Genomic DNA, 19761 nt, shown 5'->3' with positions numbered 1-19761 from the left:
CAGTGACCCTCCTCTTACATAATCATCTCCTTTTTGAGTGTGAGTGGAACCTGAGAATAGGATATCATTCCTGTGATTATTTATATTATATGACAAAAGGGAGATTATCCCAGTGAGCTTTATCTAATCGTGCATGCCCTTTAAAAGCAGAGTTTTCTCTGGCTGGTAGCTGTAGAAGTGAGGATTCAAAGCATGAGAAGGACTCATTGCTGGTTTGAAAATGGAGGGGACTACGTGAGAAGGAAGACAGGCATCCTCTAGGAACAAAGAGAGTCATTGGGCCCACAGCTAGCAAGGAAACAGGGACCTCATAACTGTAGCCATGAGGAACTGAATTCTGCCAACAGTCTGAATGGACTTGGAAGTAGGTTCTTCCCCAGAGCCTTCAGATAGGAGACCAGCCTGGTGACATCTTGATTTCTTCCTTGTAAGACCCTAAGTAGAAAACCCAGTTGAGCCCATCTGAACTTCTGACCCATAAAACTGTGAGATAATAAATGGGTGTTGTTTTAAACTACTATGGTTATTTGTTATGTAGCAATAGAAAACTAATACACATACTAACACTAATCAAAAGAAAGCTGGAATGGCCATATTAATGTTAGACGTTAAGTTTTAGAATGGAGAACATTACCAGGGATAAAAGTTCATTTCATGATCATAAATGGGCCAGGACAATTTGTTAAGAAAACATAATAATCCTAAATATATACCCAGCTAATGGCATAACTTGAAAATATATGAAGCAAAAACTGATAGAACTGCAAGGAGAAATAGAAAAATATCCACAATTATATAATGGATATTTCAATATTCTTCTCTCCATAAGTGATAGAAAATGTGTAGACAGAAAAGTAGTAATGAAATAAATCAACGTACCTGTCCTAATTGACATTTATAGAATATTCCACTGAATAACAGCACAATGAAAATTCTTTTTAGGTGTACACATGAAGCATTTAGATAGACTATATTCTGGGCCATAAAACCTGTCTCAATAATGTAGAAGGGGGCTTCCCTGGTGGTGCAGTGGTTAGGAATCCGCCTGCCAATGCAGGGGACACGGGTTTGAGCCCTGGTCCAGGAAGATCCCACATGCCACGGAGCAACTAAGCCCATGCACCACAACTACTGAGCCTGTGGTCTAGAGCCTGTGAGCCACAACTACTGAAGCCTGTGTGCCACAACTACTGAAGCCCACGCGCCTAGAGCCCATGCTCCACAACAGGAGAAGCCACCACAATGAGAAGCCCGTGCACTGCAACGAAGAGTAGCCCCAGCTCACCGCAACTAGAGAAAGCCCACGTGCAGCAACGAAGACCCAACGCAGCCAAAAATAAATAAATAAATTTAAAATAAATAAATAAAGTTACAAGGATTTAAATCATATGAAATATGTTTTCTTACTACAGTGGAATAAATAAGAAGTTAATAACAGACAGTTGGAACATCTTCAGATGTTTGGAGACTAACATACTTCTGCATAAGCCATGGGTCAAAAAGAACTCAAAGGGGAAATTAGCAAGTATTTTTACCTAAATGAAAGTGAAAACATAACATATCAAAATTTGTGGAAGGTAGCTAAATAGTATGTGGGGGGGTAATTTATAGCCCTTAACATCTATAAAGAAAAGAAAGGTCTGAAATCTTTCACCTTGGTTTCTGACTCAAACTAAAAGTAAGAACAAATTAAACCTAAATCAAGCAGAAGAAAGGAACTACTAATAAGTTCTGAACAGAAATAAAGAGAAAATAGAAAAATAGAGAAAATCAATGAAACCAAAAACTGGTTCTTTGTGAAGATAATAAAATTTATAAATACCTAGTTTGATCACCAGAAAAAGGGAAAAGACACAACTACCAATATCAGGAACAAGAGAGGTAACATCAATACAGAAATCTACAAACAGCAAAAGGAGAATAAAAGAATATTATGAACTTTATGCCATTAAATTCAACAAATGAGATGAAAAAGACAAATTTCTTGAAAGATGAAAACTACCAAAGCTCATTCCAAAGGAATGGATTCTCTGAATAGCCCTGAATAACAAAAGCTCTTCTAGAAAATTGGGAGAGAATACATCCCAATACATGCTATGAAACCGTCATTACCTTGATACCAAAATCTGGCAGAGACATTTCAAGAGAAAAAATTCTAGACCATTATCCCTCATGAGCATAGATAAATCAATTATTAACAATATTTTAGTAAATCAAGTCCAACAATAAAGAGGATATATAGAGAAATAAACATTAAGTATAAATAGAGAAATAAATATTACAAAGATAATATATCATATAAAACAAAAGAGTAAAATACAAGGAAACTCCCTCAACCTCATAATGGACATCTGTGGAAAACCTACAGAAGACATACTCAACAGTGAAAGACTGAGTCCTCTCCCTCTAAAATCAGGAAAAAGCAAGGATGTCTACTCTCAGCTCTTCAAGCCAAGATTGTACTAGAGGGCCTAGGCAGTGTAATAAGGCAAGAAGAAGAGTTAAAAGGCATACAGCTTGTATCAGAAGAAGTAATAAATCTTCCTTTATTCACATACACCTATGTCTATGTAGAAAATTTAATGGAATCTATAAAAAGAAAACTTCTAGAACTAATAAATGAGATTAGCCTTTAGAATACAAGATCATTATTCAAAAACCAATTGTATTTTTGTACACTAAAAATGAACTAACATGAATTGAAATTTTAAAAGTACATTTTATAGTGGCACCAAAAATATAAAATACAGATAAATCTGATAACATGTGCAAGACATGTAAACTAAAAACTATAAGACATTGCTGAGATAAATAAAACCTAAATAAAGACAGAAATTATGTTAGTGGATCAGAAAACTCAATATTGTTAAATTCCCCCACTCAATCTACAGATTCAACACAATTCCAAATCACATTCCTAGTAGGTTTTTTTCTCTCATTTAAAAATGAGACACAATTTACATACCATAGAATTCATCCTTTTAAATTCTGTGATTCACTGTTTTTTAGTATATTCACAAAGTTTTACAACCATCACCACCGTCTAATTCCACAAAATTTTCGTAACCCCAGAAAGAAACTTCGTATCCATGAGCAGACACTCTCCATCCCCACTCAAGACCCAGCCATAGGCAATCACTAGTATACTTCTGTCTCTATGGATTCGCCTTTTAGGGACATTTCATCTAAATGGAATCATACAATATGTGGCCTTACCGTTTGACCTCTTTCCCTTAGCACAGAATTTTAAAGTGTCTTCATGTAGCATGAATCAGTACTTCATTTCTTTTTATGGATGAGTAATTTTCCATTGTATGGAGATAAGCCACATTTAATTTATCCATTCATCAATTGATGGACATTTGGGTTGTTTTCACTTTCTGGCTATTACGAATTATGTTGCTCTGAGCATTCACATACAAATATTTGTGTAGATTTATATTTTAATTTCTCATGGATCTATACCTAAGCATGGGATTACTAGGTCATATAGTAACTCTGTGTTTAACTATTTGAAGAATTGCTAGACTTTTCCAAAATAGTTGCACCATTTTACATTCCCACCAGCAAGAAGTAGGGTACCAGTTTCTCCACATCATGCCAACGCTTGTCATTGTTCGTTTATTGTAGCCATCCTAATGCATATGAAGTGGTATCTATTGTTATTTTGATTTGTATTTCCCTAGTGATTAATGATGTTAAGTATCTTGTCTGTGCTGCTTATATCTTTTTTGGAGAAATGTCTATTCAGATCCTGTGCCCATTTTTTAATTGGGTTATTTGTCTACTTATTATGTTCTAAGAGTTGTTTATGTATTCTGAATACTAGTCCCTTATCAGACATATGATTTCCAAAAATTGTCTCCTAACCTGTGGATTGTCTTTTACTTTCTTGATGGTGCCTCTAAAGCGCAAATTAATTTTGATGAAGTCCAATTTATCTGTTTTTTTCATTTGGTTGCTTGTGATTTGGGTGTCAGAAAGCATCACCTAATCCAAGATCAGAAAAAACTTATGTTTTTTTCTAAGAGTTTTATAGTTTGGGCTGTTATATTTATGTCTTTGATCAATTTTAAGTTAATATTTGTATATGGTGTGAGGTAAGAATCAGTTGAACAGATTAGAGAATCCAGAAGTAGATCCACACATATATATGGCCAATTGATTTTACAGAAAGTTGTAAGGAGAGAAGATAGTCTTTTAAACAAATGGAGTGAAGATAGTCTTTTAAACAAATGCTGCTTGAGCATTATCTATTTGCCAGAAACAGGTGAACTTTGATCTATACCTGGCACCATATACAAAATTAACTCAAAACAGACCGTAGAGCTATATGTAAAAACCAAAACTATAAAAAAAATAGGAGAAAAATTTTGTGACACTGTGTTAGGCAAAGTTTTCTTAAATATGAATTTAAAAAGCACAGTTGATAAAAGAAAAAAATTGTTGGCTTGTATTTCATCATTAACAAACGCTTCAAATGACACTGTTCAGAGAATGAAACAATAAAGCACAATGTGGGAGAAAATATTTGCAAATCACCTCGCTGATAAAATATTTATATGCAGAATAAGCAATTCCATAAAGCCCAGTGGAAAAAGTAGACAAAAGGTTTGAACAGATGCCTCACCGAAGAAGATAGTGTTTTCAAAAAGCACATGTGGGACTTCCCTGGTGGCGCAGTGGATAAGAATCTGCCTGCCAATGCAGGTGACACAGGTTCGATTCCTGGTCCAGGAAGATCCCACATGCCATGGAGCAACTAAACCCGTGTGCCACAACTACTGAGCTTGCACTCTAGAGCCCGCAAGCTGCAACTGCTGAGCCTGTGTGCCACAACTACTGAAGCCTGCACACCTAGAGCCCGTGCTCCACAACAAGAGAAGCCACCGCAATGAGAAGCCACACACCACAATGAAGAGTAGCCCCGGCTCGCCACAACTAGAGAAAGCCCACGCACAGCCAAAAATAAATAAAAATTTAAAGGAAAAAAAGCACGTGTAAATATACTCAACGTCAATTGTCATTAGAAAAATGAAGATTAAAACCACAATGAGGTCCTACTATACATGTGTTAAAATGATTAAAATTTAAAAGATGAGCCCATACCAAGTATTGACAAGGATGTGGAGCAAGTAGAACTTTCATACGCTGTTTTTGGGAATGAAGTAGCCTTATAATTTCTTAAAAAGCTACACATACATTTACCATAGGAACCAACCATTCTACATATGAAAACTTGTACATGAGTGATCACATCACTGTTATTTGTAGTAGAGAAAATTAGAAACAATCCAAAATGCCCATCAACAGCTGAATGGATAAACAAATTATAGAATACCCATATAATGAAATCCTACTCAGCAATTAAAAGGAATGAACTATTGATACATAAAAACATGGACGGATTTCAAGATAATGATGCAGCATAAATAAAGCCAAACAAAGCAGTACATACTATTTTTTATATAGTATTGTAGAAAATGCAAATTAGTCTACACTTGCAAAGTACAGATAAGTGGTTTTCAGGGGACAGGACAGTAGACCTGGACGGACAAGAAGAGATTACAAAAAAGCGCTACAGGGAAACCTTTGGTGTGGGGGGGATACTGATAGATCTCTTCATCGTTTTGGTGATGATGGTTACACACTTGTAGTGATATGTCAGAACTTATCAAATTTTACACCTTAAATCTGCAACAGTTTGTTGTATATCAATTTTATATCAATAAGCACAGAAGTAACAAAAATTAGGGGTTCTGTGTTTAGGGGTGTTCTCCTCCTAAAAAAATGATCCAAAAATTGATCATTTTATTTTATCCACTAGATATAAATTACTATTTGGATTTTGTTACATAATAAAATCATTTACTCAAAATCTTGAATTATTGTGGAGAATAGCATAGAAATCTTAATTTTTAAACTTTTTTTCTTTTCCTAAACTTACTTCAAAGTAGTCTGTTACAGTGGAAAGAAAATGGATATTAGCATAAACAGATACATGTTTGAGTCCAGTCTCTACAGTTTTCTATATGTGAACTTGGGCAAGTTAATCAATATCTGAATCTATTTACTAAGTAAAATGTAGCTATCTACTTCATAATATTGTTCTGAAAATCAACTGAGATAAAAGGGTTTTCCATAATAATACCTTTCATAGTACCTGCAATTTTCTGAATGATTTGGGGCAAGTTACTCAATTTCCTTGAATATATTTTTTGATCTAAAATAGATATCTATCTCTGGCCTGTCCTATACTACATTTCTAGTTCAACTGGAATTTTGAAAATGGATCATAGAATTAGAACCATATCTGAACAACTACCTCTACTTTAGATCTGTGGAGGAATCTAGATCATGGGCCCTCTGGAGTAATGAGATGCCCTTTTGTAATTTCCGTCATGGTTCCCAGCCCATGTGCTTTGGCATCATTGTTAAAGGTTATTGATTTGCTTCTGAATTTTCTTCATCAGCTAATGCTAGAACGATCACTATTACCATGTGAGGAATCTCTGATACTTAAAATATTTGGGAAACAGTCTTCATTCAGATCCTTTGGCTAACAGTTACACTTTAGTATTTTTTTTAAGAGCCCAATAAAAGAAAAATTATTTTTTTTAACACTGTTGGTTGCCTGGTACACATTGAAACTTTGTAAAGCAACAGTTTATTTTGGAATATGTAGACTTAGATGTGAACCTCTTCAGAGCTTTCTTCAAAACTCATTATTTAAATACCTGAGTTAGTCTCCATGAATTTAAGTAATTTTTAATGTGTACAACCAAAGTATTTAGAGTTATGTAGTATTGTTTCTTTTTATGTATTGAGTTTATTTTTCCTTTTGTAGATGGTGATGCCCAGTCACTTAAGGAGCATCTTATTGATGAATTGGATTACATACTGTTGCCAACTGAGGGCTGGAATAAACTTGTCAGCTGGTACACATTGATGGAAGGTCAGGAACCAATAGCACGGAAGGTACATATTAAGAATAACTGAATAAAAATATTTTTCTTAGTTCACATTTTCTTGTTAATTTCAGTGACTAATGAAGCCTCCTCAATTATCTTGGAGAAAAAGACCATCAGAATGTTACTGTACACTAACACACATAGAGGGTTTACTATATGCTAGCCACTGTTATAAGCACATCATATACATCATTAACTAGTTTAATCCTCATAAAAAATTCTGAGGTAAGTATTATCCCCATTTTATAGATGAGGAAATGAGGACAGAGGTAGAGAGGTGCAGGGTCTTTCAGAAAGCCACATGAGTTTACGTACTTAAGTAGCCTGACTCTGACTTTTTTTTCTGATTAAAAAGAAAAACTTTTTTTAAATAATGAAGAAACTAAAAGTAGAAGAAATATTGTACAGCATACAATTTTCTTAAAACTTGAAAATGCAGATATTTTTCTTATCCCTATTTTAAGTTTTACACTTACAGTCTAGAAAAATTAAAAATGACCCACTTTTTAAATTTTTTGACTAACTAAAAATTCATTTATGAAAGTATCAGTATCACCATAGTAGAATAATACCAACTGCTTAAAGTAGATCTGTCAGCCTTACACAAGTATTTGATAGTGTATTTGGGTGGAGCAGAATTATTTATCTGATTTTTTATTTCTACATAAAAACGATTAAAAACCCGAATTATGTAACACAAGGGTATAAACCTCTGATAGTCCAAACCATATTTGGATTTATTTGCAACTGATCCTACAAAGTTAATATATTAACAGTTTATATTTGTGTATCTATGGTTTAGGTATAGAATTGAATTTCGTTTTCTAAATAGAATGTGAATGTGCCTTTGATTTAGTTTAGTGTAGTTTAATTCTGTTCCTTAACTTCACTCAGTCTTTCCTTATAGCCATTTCAAAGTTAAGATTCATATTTTCTAAGAATGCTAGCCATAAATTATATATATTTATATATATATGTAATGGCCTATCATTTCTATCTATAATTGCTGGAGAATTGAGTGTTTTGACTATTTGAAGGATAAACTACTCAGCTGTAAAACTATGTAGAAGAAGACCTTCATTCCTGGGATAAAGGAAAATCTGTAATATGTCTGGAGTATCTTCAAATGTGTTAAACTGTATTAATTCAACCTGAATGACATACTTTTTTTTTTCTTAATAAGTGTAGCATATCATATAGTACAGTAAACAGGTCAACTGTGGACTCCATTTGCATTTCTTCTTGAAAGAGGGCTTACTGGCATTTCTTGAAATCTGTGTCTGATAAGCAAGTTAAAGAAGATAAAGAATCATGAAGAATTCATACAGGGAGAAAAAAAAAGTTTAAGAAGTCTGTTAGGAGACTATATATTTATTTTTAATAAGATAGTTAGAATTGACTCAACTTGTAAAATAATTTGCAAACTTTAGTGTGGTTTCTTCCCTCTTTGTTTCCTGGTGCGCGAGGAGAGGGGATTAAGAGCGCTGCTTAAAGGAGCTCCAGAGACGGGCGCAAGCCGCGGCTAACAGCGCGGACCCCAGAGACGGGCATGAGACGCTAAGGCTGCTGCTGCCGCCACCAAGAAGCCTATGTGTGAGCACAGGTCACTATCCCCACCTCCCTTCCGGGGAGCCTGTGCAGCCCGCCACTGCCACAACTTCCCCGGGAGAATACACGGCGCGCCTCAGGCTGGTGCAACGTCACACTGTCCTCTGCCGCCGCAGGCTTGCCCCACACTCCATACCCCTCCCTCCCCCCGGCCTGAGTGAGCCGGAGCCCCCGAATCAGCGGCTCCTTTAACCCCGTCCTGTCTGAGCGAAGAACAGACGCCCTCAGGTGACTTACACGCAGAGGCAGGGCCAAATCCAAAGCTGAGCCCCGGGAGCTGTGCGAGCAAAGAAGAGAAAGGGAAATCTCTCCCAGCAGCCTCAGGGGCAGAGGGTTAAATATCCACAATCAACTTGATGTACCCTGCGTCTGTGGAATGCATGAACAGACAACGAATCATCCCAAATTGAGGAGGTGGACGTTGAGAGCAAGATTTATGATTTTTTTTCCGCTTTTCCTCTTTTTGTGAGTGTGTATGTGTATGCTTCTGTGTGAGATTTTGTCTGTATAGCTTTGCTTTCACCATTTGTCCTAGGGTTCTATCCATCAGTGTTTTGTTTTTTTTACTTTTTAAAAAACATTTTTTCTTAATAATTTTTTATTTTAATAACTTTATATTATTTTACCTTACTTTATTTTATTTTATCCTCTTTCTTTCTTTCTTACTTTCTACTTTTTCTCCCTTTTATTCTGACCCGTGTGGATGAAAGGCTTTTGGTGCTGCAGCCAGGAGTCAGTGCTGTGCCTCTGAGGTGGGAGAGCCAACTTCAGGACACTGGTCCACAAGAGACCTCCCAGCTCCACATAATATCAAACGGCGAAAATCTCCCAGAGATCTCCATCTCAACACCAACACCCAGCTTCACTCAATGACCAGCAAGCTACAGTGCTGGACACCCTATAGCAAACAATTAGCAAGGCAGGAACACAACCCCACCCATTAGCAGAGAGGCTGCCTAAAATCATAATAAGGCCACAGACACCCCAAAACACACCACCAGATGTGGACCTGCCCACCAGAAAGACAAGATCCAGTCTTATCCACCAGAACACAGGCACTAGTCCCCTCCACCAGGAAGCCAACACAACCCACTGAACCAACTTTAGCCACTGGGGACAGACACCAAAAACAACGGGAACTACGAACCTGCAGCCTGCTAAAAGGAGACCCCAAACACAGTAAGAGAAGCAAAGTGAGAAGACAGGAAATCACACAGCAGATGAAGGAGCAAGATAAAAACACACCAGACCTAACAAAGAAATAGACAGTCTACCTGAAAAAGAATTCAGAATAATGATAGTAAAGATGATCCAAAATCTTGGAAATACAATAGACAAAATGCAAGAAACGTTTAACAAGGACCTAGAAGAACTAAAGATGAAACAAGCAACAATGAACAACACAATAAATGAAATTAAAAATACTCTAGAAGGGATCAGTAGCAGAATAACTGAGGCAGAAGAACGAATAAGTGACCTGGAAGATAAAATAGTGGAAATAACTACTGCAGAGCAGAATAAAGAAAAAAGAATGAAAAGAACTGAGGACAGTCTCAGAGACCTCTGGGACAACATCAAACGCACCAACATTCGAATTATAGGGGTTCCAGAAGAAGAAGAGAAAAAGAAAGGGACTGAGAAAATATTTGAAGAGATTATAGTTGAAAACTTCCCTAATATGGGAAAGGAAATAGTTAATCAAGTCCAGGAAGCACAGAGAGTCCTATACAGGATGAACCCAAGGAGAAACACACCAAGACACATATTAATCAAACTGTCAAAAATTAAATACAAAGAAAACATATTAAAAGCAGCAAGCGAAAAACAACAAATAACACACAAGGGAATCCCCATAAGGTTAACAGCTGATCTTTCAGCAGAAACTCCAAGCCAGAAGGGACTGGCAGGCCATATTTAAAGTGATGAAGGAGAAAAACATACAACCAAGATTACTCTACCCAGCAAGAATGTCATTCAGATTTGATGGAGAAATTAAAACCTTTACAGACAAGCAAAAGCTGAGAGAGTTCTGCACCACCAACCCAGCTTTAAAACAAATGTAAAAGATCTTCTCTAAGCAAGAAACACAAGAGAAGGAAAAGACCTACAATAACAAACCAAAAACAGTTAAGAAAATGGGAATAGGAACATACATATTGACAATTACCTTAAATGTAAATGGATTAAATGCTCCCACCAAAAGACACAGAGTGGCTGAATGGATACAAAAACAAGACCCATACATATGCTGTCTACAAGAGACCCACTTCAGACCTAGAGACACATACAGACTGAAAGTGAGGGGATGGAAAAAGATATTCCATGCAAATGGAAACCAAAAGAAAGCTGGAGTAGCAATTCTCATATCAGACAAAATAGACTTTAAAACAAAGACTATTAGAAGAGACAAAGAAGGACACTACATAATGATCCAGGGATTGATCCAAGAAGATATAACAATTGTAAATATTTATGCACCCAACATAGGAGCACCTCAAACCATGAGGCAAATACTAACAGCCATAAAAGGGGAAATCAACAGTAACACATTCACAGTAGGGGACTTTAACACCCCACTTTCGCCAATGCACAGATCATCCAAAATGAAAATAAATAAGGAAACACAAGCTTTAAATGATACATTAAACAAGATGGACTTAATTGATATTTATAGGACATTCCATCAAAAACAACAGAATACACATTTTCTCAAGTGCTCATGGAACATTCTCCAGGATAGATCATATCTTGGGTCACAAATCAAGCCTTGGTAAATTTAAGAAAATTGAAATTGTATCAAGTATCTTTTCTGACCACAACGCTATGAGACTAGATATCAATTACAGGAAAAGATTTGTAAAAAATACAAACACATGGAAGGTAAACAACACACCACTTAATAACGAAGTAATCACTAAAGAAATCAAAGAGGAAATAAAAAAATACCTAGAAACAAATGACAATGCAGACATGACGACCCAAAACCTATGGGATGCAGCAAAGGCAGTTCTAAGAGGGAAGTTTATAGCAATACAATCCTACCTTAATAAACAGGAAACATCTCGAATAAACAACCTAATCTTGCACCTAAACCAAATACAGAAAGAAGAACAAAAAACCTCAAAGTTAGCAGAAGGAAAGAAATGATAAAGATCAGAAATAAAAAGAAAAAGAAATGAAGGAAACAGTAGCAAAGATCAATAAAACTAAAAGCTGGTTCTTATGAGAAGATAAACAAAATTGATAAACCATTAGCCAGACTCATCAAGAAAAAAAGGGAGAAGACTCAGATCAATAGAATAAGAAGTAAAAAAGAAGTAACAACTGACACTGCAGAAATAAGAAAGACCATGAGAGATTACTACAAGCAACTCTATGCCAATAAAATGGGCAACCTGGAATAAATGGACAAATTCTTAGAAATGTACAACCTGCCAAGACTAAATCAGGAAGAAATAGATAATATGAAAAGACCAATCACAAGCACTGAAATTGAAACTGTGATTAAAAATCTTCCAACAAACAAAAGCTCAGGACCATATGGCTTCACAGGCAAATTCTATCAAACATTCACAGAAGAGCTAACACCTATCATTCTCAAGCTCTTCCAAAATATAGCAGAGGAAGAAACACTCCCAAACTCATTCTATGAGGCCACCATCACCCTGATACCAAAACCAGACAAGGATGTCACAAGGAAAGAAAACTACAGGCCAATATCACTGATGAACATAGATGCAAAAATCCTCAACAAAATACTAGCCAACAGAATCCAACAGCACATTAAAAGGATCATACACCATGATCAAGTGGAGTTTATTCCAGGAATGCAAGGTTTCTTCAACATATGCAAATCAATCAATGTGATACACCATATTAACAAATTGAAGGAGAAAAACCATATGGTCATCTCAGTAGATGCAGAGAAAGCTTTTGACAAAATTCAACACCCATTTGTGATAAAAACCCTGCAGAAAGTAGGCATAGAGGGAACTTTCCTCAACATAATAAAGGCCATATATGACAAACCCACAGCCAACATCATCCTCAATGGTGAAAAACTGAAAGCATTTCCACTAAGATCAGGAAGAAGACAAAGTTGCCCACTCTCACCACTCTTATTCAACATAGTTTTGGAAGTTTTGGCCACAGCAATCAGAGAAGAAAAGGAAATAAAAGGAATCCAAATCGGAAAGGAAGAAGTAAAGTTGTCACTGTTTACAGATGACATGATACTGTACATAGAGAATCCTAAAGATGCTACCAGAAAACTACTAGAACTAATCAATGAATTTGGTAAAGTAGCAGGATACAAAATAAATGCACAGAAATCTCTTGCATTCCTATACACTAATGATGAAAAATCTGAAAGTGAAATCAAGAAAGCACTCCCATTTACCATTGCAACAAAAAGAATAAAATATCTAGGAATAAACCTACCTAAGGAGACAAAAGACCTGTATGCAGAAAAGTATAAGACACTGCTGAAAGAAATTAAAGGTGATACAAATAGATGGAGAGATATACCATGTTCTTGGATTGGAAGAATCAACATTGTGAAAATGAATCTACTACCCAAAGCAATCTACAGATCCAATGCAATCCCTATCAAACTACCATTGGCATTTTTCACAGATCTAGAACAAAACATTTCACAATTTGTATGGAAACACAAAAGACTCCTAATAGCCAAAGCAATCTTGAGAACGAAAAACGGAGCTGAAGGATTCAGGCTCCCTGACTTCAGACTATACTACAAAGCTACAGTAATCAAGACAGTATGGTACTGGCACAAAAACAGAAAGATAGATGAATGGAACAGGATAGAAAGCCCAGAGATAAACCCACACACATATGGTCACCTTATCTTTGATAAAGGAGGCCGGAATGTACAGTGGAGAAAGGACAGCGTCTTCAATAAGTGGTGCTGGGAAAACTGGACACCTACATGTAAAAGTATGAGATTAGATCACTCCCTACACCATACACAAAAATAAGCTCAAAATGGATTAAAGACCTAAATGTAAGGCCAGAAACTATCAAACTCTTAGAGGAAAGCATAGGCAGAACACTCTATGACATAAATCACAGCAAGATCCTTTCTGACCCACCTCCTAGAGAAATGGAAATAAAAACAAAAATAAATGGGACCTAATGAAACTTCAAAGCTTTTGCACAGCAAAGGAAACCATAAACAAGACCAAAAGGCAACCCTCAGAATGGGAGAAAATATTTGCAAATGCAGCAGCTGACCAAGGATTAATCTCCAAAATTTACAAGCAGCTCATGCAGCTCAGTAACAAAAAAAAACCCAATCCAAAAATGGGCAGAAGACCTAAATAGACATTTCTCCAAAGTAGATATACAGACTGCCAACAAACACATGAAAGAATGCTCAACATCATTAATCATTAGAGAAATACAAATCAAAACTACAGTGAGATATCATCTCACACCAGTCAGAATGGCCATCATCAAAAAATCTAGAAACAATAAATGCTGGAGAGGGTGTGGAGAAAGGGGAACACTCTTGCACTGCTGGTGGGAATGTGAATTGGTACAGCCACTATGGAGAACAGTATGGAGGTTCCTTAAAAAACTACAAATAGAACTACCACATGACCCAGCAATCCCACTACTGGGAATATACCCTGAGAAAACCATAATTCAGAAAGATTCATGTACCAAAATGTTCACTGCAGCTCTATTTACTATAGCCAGGAGATGGAAGCCACCTAAGTGTCCATCATTGGATGAATGGATAAAGAAGATGTGGCACATATATACAATGGAATATTACTCAGCCATAAAAAGAAACGAAATTGAGCTATTTGTAATGAGGTGGATGGACCTAGAGTCTGTCATACAGAGAGAAGTAAGGCAGAAAGAGAAAGACAAATACCATATGCTAACACATATATATGGAATCTAAAAAAAAAAAAATGTCAAGAAGAACCTAGGGGCAAGACAGGAATAAAGACACAGACCTACTAGAGAATGGACTTGAGGATATGGGGAGGGGGAAGGGTAAGCTGTGACAAAGTGAGAGAGTGGCATGGACATATATACACTACCAAACATAAAATAGATAGCTAGTGGGAAGCAGCCACATAGCACAGGGAGATCAGCTCAGTGCTTTGTGACCACCTAGAGGGGTGGGATTGGGAGGGTGGGAACGAGAGAGATGCAAGAGGTAAGAGATATAGTAACATATGTATATGTATAACTGATTCACTTTGTTATAAAGCAGAAACTAACACACCATTGTAAAGCAATTATATGCCAATAAAGATGTAAAAAGGAAAAAAACTTTAGTGTGTATAAAATTACCTAGAGTACTTATTAAAAAGTGTCTTCCTCCAAAATTAAATCAGTAAGTCTGGGAATTTCCATGTTTGATATATTTCTGATGCCAGTGAACTCAAAGAACAGACTCTTATGCCAGTGGAACTTACTTAAAAGAATAGACTGGTTTTTAGAGTCTGAAGCCCAGCTTTGTTTTTTTTTGTTTTTTTTGCAGTACACGGGCTTTCCTCTGTTGCAGTCTCACCCATTGCGGAGCACAGGCTCCGGACACGCAGACTCAGCGGCCATGGCTCACGGGCGCAGCCGCTCCTCGGCATGTGGGATCTCCCTGGACCGGGGCATGAACCCATGTCCCCTGCATCGGCAGGCGGACTGTCAACCACTGCGCCACCAGGGAAGCCCCAGCTTTGAATTTTACTAATCTCTGATTGCATTGAGGAATCTGGAATTGGTAGTGCTCCTACTGTCATGTAGAAACAAAGTTAACCATCTTCCTGGACCTAAAATCATCACTAAACTGTCTCACCTAAAATGTCAGGCATTCAATTTAAAACAGAAACAAAACAGGTAAATGAGGAGGAAGTACAATGGGACCAAAATCCAAGAGAAACTATAGGTAATAGAAACAGACACGTGAGGAATCCAGATAATGGAATTATCAGACAGAAACCTTAAAACCCTGTGCTTGTTATGTTCAAAAAAATAAAAGTTGAAAAGAAGAATCAAATATAATTTTAAAACTGAACAATAATATGAAAATATTAAGTATTAAGGACATACTATTTGAGTGAAATACTAGGCTAAAAATAAGGAGAGAATGTGTAAACTAAATGACAACATCAATAGAAAATATATTGACCAAAGCTTAAAGACACTGAAGAATGGAAAATAAAGAAAAAAGCAGACGGGCACATGGAATACAGTGAATAAGATTAGCATACAAGTGGACTCCTCAAAGAAAAGGAAAGACAAAATGGGGTAGAGGTAATACTGGAAGTAATAGCTGAGAATTTTCCAAAAATGGTGAAAGGTATCATGCTACACATTAAAGAAATGCTGTGAATCCCAAACTGAAAAAAATGCAAACAAAACTATACACAGTAAAACTGTTGAGAAACAAAGATATTCCTGATAGTAGCCAGAAGAAAAGATATATTACCTTCAAAGTAAGGGTAAGACAAAGAAGTGATTTCTCAAGAGAAATGAATGCCAGGAAAATAATAGTGTATCTTCAACATGCTGAAAGAAAATAACTGCTAACCTTGAATTCTATGACCAAGGAAAAGATCCTTCAGAATAATGGTGACAAAAGCTGTTTTCAGATAAACAAATTGATAGGATTTGTTACCAGCAGACTTGCACTAAAGGAAATACGAAACAGTCTTCAGAATGAAAAATTACTCCGTATGGAATCTTGGAGACACAGGAAAAAATGTTGACTGACAAAAGCACATACTGTGAATAGATGTTAAGGCGTGCTGTTTAAAATAGTAATAATTCCTTATGAGGGTGAAAATATGTATAAAATTAAAGTGTATAAGAATATTAGAATATACGTTAAGATAGTTGTCCCCAAGACAACCCCCATTATCTCCACCTCCTCATGTCCACAGCCTTGGATAGTCCCCATCCACTTTGTACCAGCATCTTGGTATTGTACTGGTCTTTGTGCCCAGTGACATATAGCAGGAGTAATGGTAAAGTATATCACTTTCAAGATTAAGTTTTAGGTCAAAAGGATAAACTTAACAGTTATAAAGTAAGTTATGGGGATGTATTTGTACAGCATGGTGACTATAGTTAAAATATTATATTGTATATTTGAAAATTGCTAAGCGTTCTAGAAGATCTTAAAAGTTCTCATCACAGGAAAAAAAAGTGTAACTATGTAGGGTGATGGATGTTAACTAGACTTACTGTGGTGATCATTTCACCATATATACAAATATTGAATAGTTGTGTTATACACCTGAAACTAATGTAATGTTATATGTCAGTTGTACCTTATTAAAAAAGAAAAGATTAGATTATAAAAGACACCTTGGCTTACATCTTGGGTGCACACGCCCTCTTGCTCTCTCTCATTTCTCAGTCTGGGAAATTCAGCTGCACATTCAGGCAGACTATGGAGGGGCTCACATGTTAAGGAATTGAGATCTCTGGCCAATAGAGAGGAATGGAGGCCTGCTAACAACGATGTGAGAGAGCTTGGAAGTGAATCCTACAGTCTCATTTGAGCTTCCAGATAATTGAAGTCCCAGTCCACAGCTTGACAACAACCTCGTGAGAGACCCCACGCCGGAACAGTCCAGCTAAGCTGCTCCAGATTCTTGACCCTCAGAAACTATGTGAGATAATGTTTGCTTTGTTAAGCTGATCAACTTGGGGTAATTTATTATGCAGTAGTAGGTAGCTGATACTGATTTTGGTTCCTGGAAGTTGCATGCAACCATAACAAAAACTTGAGATGTGGTGGTGGCTTTGGAGCTGGGCAGTGGATAGAAGCTGTAAGAATTTTAAGAGTATTAATGAAAGCCTAACGTGCCTTGAATAAATTGGTAGTAGAATTTTAGACTTTGAGGAGGCTGCCAGTGAGATCTTAAAGGAAAGTGAGGAAAATCTTATTGGAACCCAGTGATTTTTGTTATAAGGTGGCAGAAAGTTTAACAACGTGTCAATCTGCAGTAAACTGATAGATAAAAAATATATTTATGAACTAAACGATCTGCCAAAATGTTGAAAGTACTGCTGGGTTTCTTCTTGTGCTGCCTTTAGTCAGATACGAGAAAAGAGAAGCTAAAGAAAGGACTGTTAAATAAAAAAGAGCCAAGACTTGCTAGTTTTGAAAATTAGCCTCTCCAGATGACAAACAACACTAAAACTAAGAAATATTTCCAAGCAAAGATCAAACTCAAGGCACTCTCAAGAAAGCAGTTCTAAAGTTGAAGCCAAGGTTGTGACTGTAAAATTTCTTTGTTAAGACCTCAGAAAAGTTGAAGGTGGTGCCTCACAATACTCTTCAGAAAAAAGGGCCCTTTAAAGGATTTCAGGGTGTACTTTATACCATCTTTCAATATGTGGCTTCTAGGAACAGTAGGGCTTCTAAGAAGCTTTAGGGCAATGTCCCTGAGCCTTCTCAGTATAAACCCAAGGTAGAAAGGACTTAGCTAGAGGACATTTGTGGTTGTGACTTTTGCCTACTAGGTTGAACTCCAGTGGGATCCACTGGAGACGCACAGTGTTTTCAAGACCCACTGCCATCTTGGACTGCAGAGACAGTATAAAATTAAAGAGGCCTTTGCCCTTGCAGACTGCTACAAGCAGGAATCAGACTAAGAATTTACTCAACTGCAAACATGTGCTAACTTACATGAAAAAAAGGATGACTCAGAAAACAGAAGCAAATGTTATGAAGAGTCATTTTCATGTCAAGGCAAAAGTGAGCCCTAACTAAGGAACTTTCAGTATTTATCTTTTATTTCACAGGCCTGTAGATCAAGAGGAACTATACCCGAGATGCTTAAGGAACTATGCCCAAGGATCCTCATCTGTACCTTAGTCAGATATAAATGACAAGTTTCTGAACTTTGAGTTGATGCTGTAATAGGATGAGACTAGTGGGGGCTTTTGTGGGGGGTGGAGTGTATTTTGCATGTTGGTGGGAGGGTCTGTGACTTATTGGGTACCAGAGGTTTTACTGTGGTAGACAACCTCACAGATGCTTCCAAGTTATCGCCACCTCCTGTTATTCACACTCTTATGTAATCTACATCATACCAGAGTCGGTCTGTGTGACCAGTAAAATATGGCAGAAGTGATAGTATGTTGTTTCTGAGTTCGTAAAAGATACTGGAGTGCTCTCTGGCTCTCTCTTGGATCAGTCACTCTGAGTGAAGCCATATGCCATGCAGGCAGCCTATGGAAAGACTTACATGATGAGGAACTAAAAGTCTCTGCCAACAGCTGGAGAGGAACGGAGGCCTGCCAACAACACACGAATGAATTTGGAAGCAGATTTGAACAACATGATTAACCACCATGACCTAATTGACATGCGTTGCACTTAGTCAATGCAGAATACAAAAATTTTGTAACTGGAAGTTTTACCAAAATTAACCACATGCTGGGCCATCAAGCAAATTCCAATATATTTCTAATGATAGAAATTATTCAGTGTATTTTCTGTCCTCAGGGGAATTTACAAGTCTGTAACAGAAAGACAACTAGATGGTCTCTCAGCTACCTAGAAATGGAACAATATACTTCTAAGTGATCCTTAGGTCAAAGAAGATATAAAAAGTAAAGTTAGACATATTTTGAACTGAGTAATAATGATGCATCATAAAAGAATGACTAAAGCCATTCTTAGAAGGAACTTTATAGCTTAAATGTAAATACTGGAAAAAGAAGAAAGACTGTTCTCAAGAAGAGAAGAAAAGGAAATTAAGCCTAATCAAGAAATAATAGGGCTTCCCTGGCGGCGCAGTGGTTGAGAGTTGGCCTGCCGATGCAGGGGACACAGGTTCATGACCTGGTCCGGGAGGATCCCGCATGCCATGGAGCGGCTGGGCCCGTGAGCCATGGCCGCTGAGCCTGCACGTCCGGAGCCTGTGCTCTGCAACGGGAGAGGCCACAGCAGTGAGAGGCCCGCATACCACACACACACACAAAAAGAAAGAATAATATGAAGTAGACATTAATAAAATAGAAAAAAATTTTTTACATTAAATGAACAAAGTTGGCTCATCATAAAGAATGTTCGAATTAGATCAGTAAAATAAAGATGAGTCCTGGCAAGATTGATCAGGAATAAAAGGAAAGTAGGCCCAAATCACCTATATTAGGAATGAAAAAGGGGACATCATAGCAGAGTCTA

General features: G+C 37.0%; 1 protein-coding gene across 5 annotated transcripts in view; it reads left to right on the top strand.

Annotated features, from left to right (window-relative positions):
• Nucleotides 1-19761, top strand: part of USP15 (ubiquitin specific peptidase 15) — a 128131-nt gene that overhangs the window by 22172 nt on the left and 86198 nt on the right. For 3 of the 5 annotated variants that reach the window (XM_079936336.1, XM_079936335.1, XM_079936339.1), the window contains exon 3: nt 6848-6978. In XM_079936336.1, the coding sequence (XP_079792462.1) occupies nt 6848-6978 (131 nt within the window). Of the gene's footprint in view, nt 1-6847; nt 6979-8437; nt 10926-16833; nt 17234-19761 lie in introns of those variants that run through there. The other 2 variants (XM_079936340.1, XM_079936337.1) reach the window with 2 other exon arrangements.

This window comes from Stenella coeruleoalba, assembly GCF_951394435.1.
Source record: "Stenella coeruleoalba genome assembly, chromosome: 11".
Taxonomy (NCBI): domain Eukaryota; kingdom Metazoa; phylum Chordata; class Mammalia; order Artiodactyla; family Delphinidae; genus Stenella; species Stenella coeruleoalba.
Note: the sequence above shows the minus strand (reverse complement) of the source record. Positions and strands in the feature narration are given on the sequence as shown.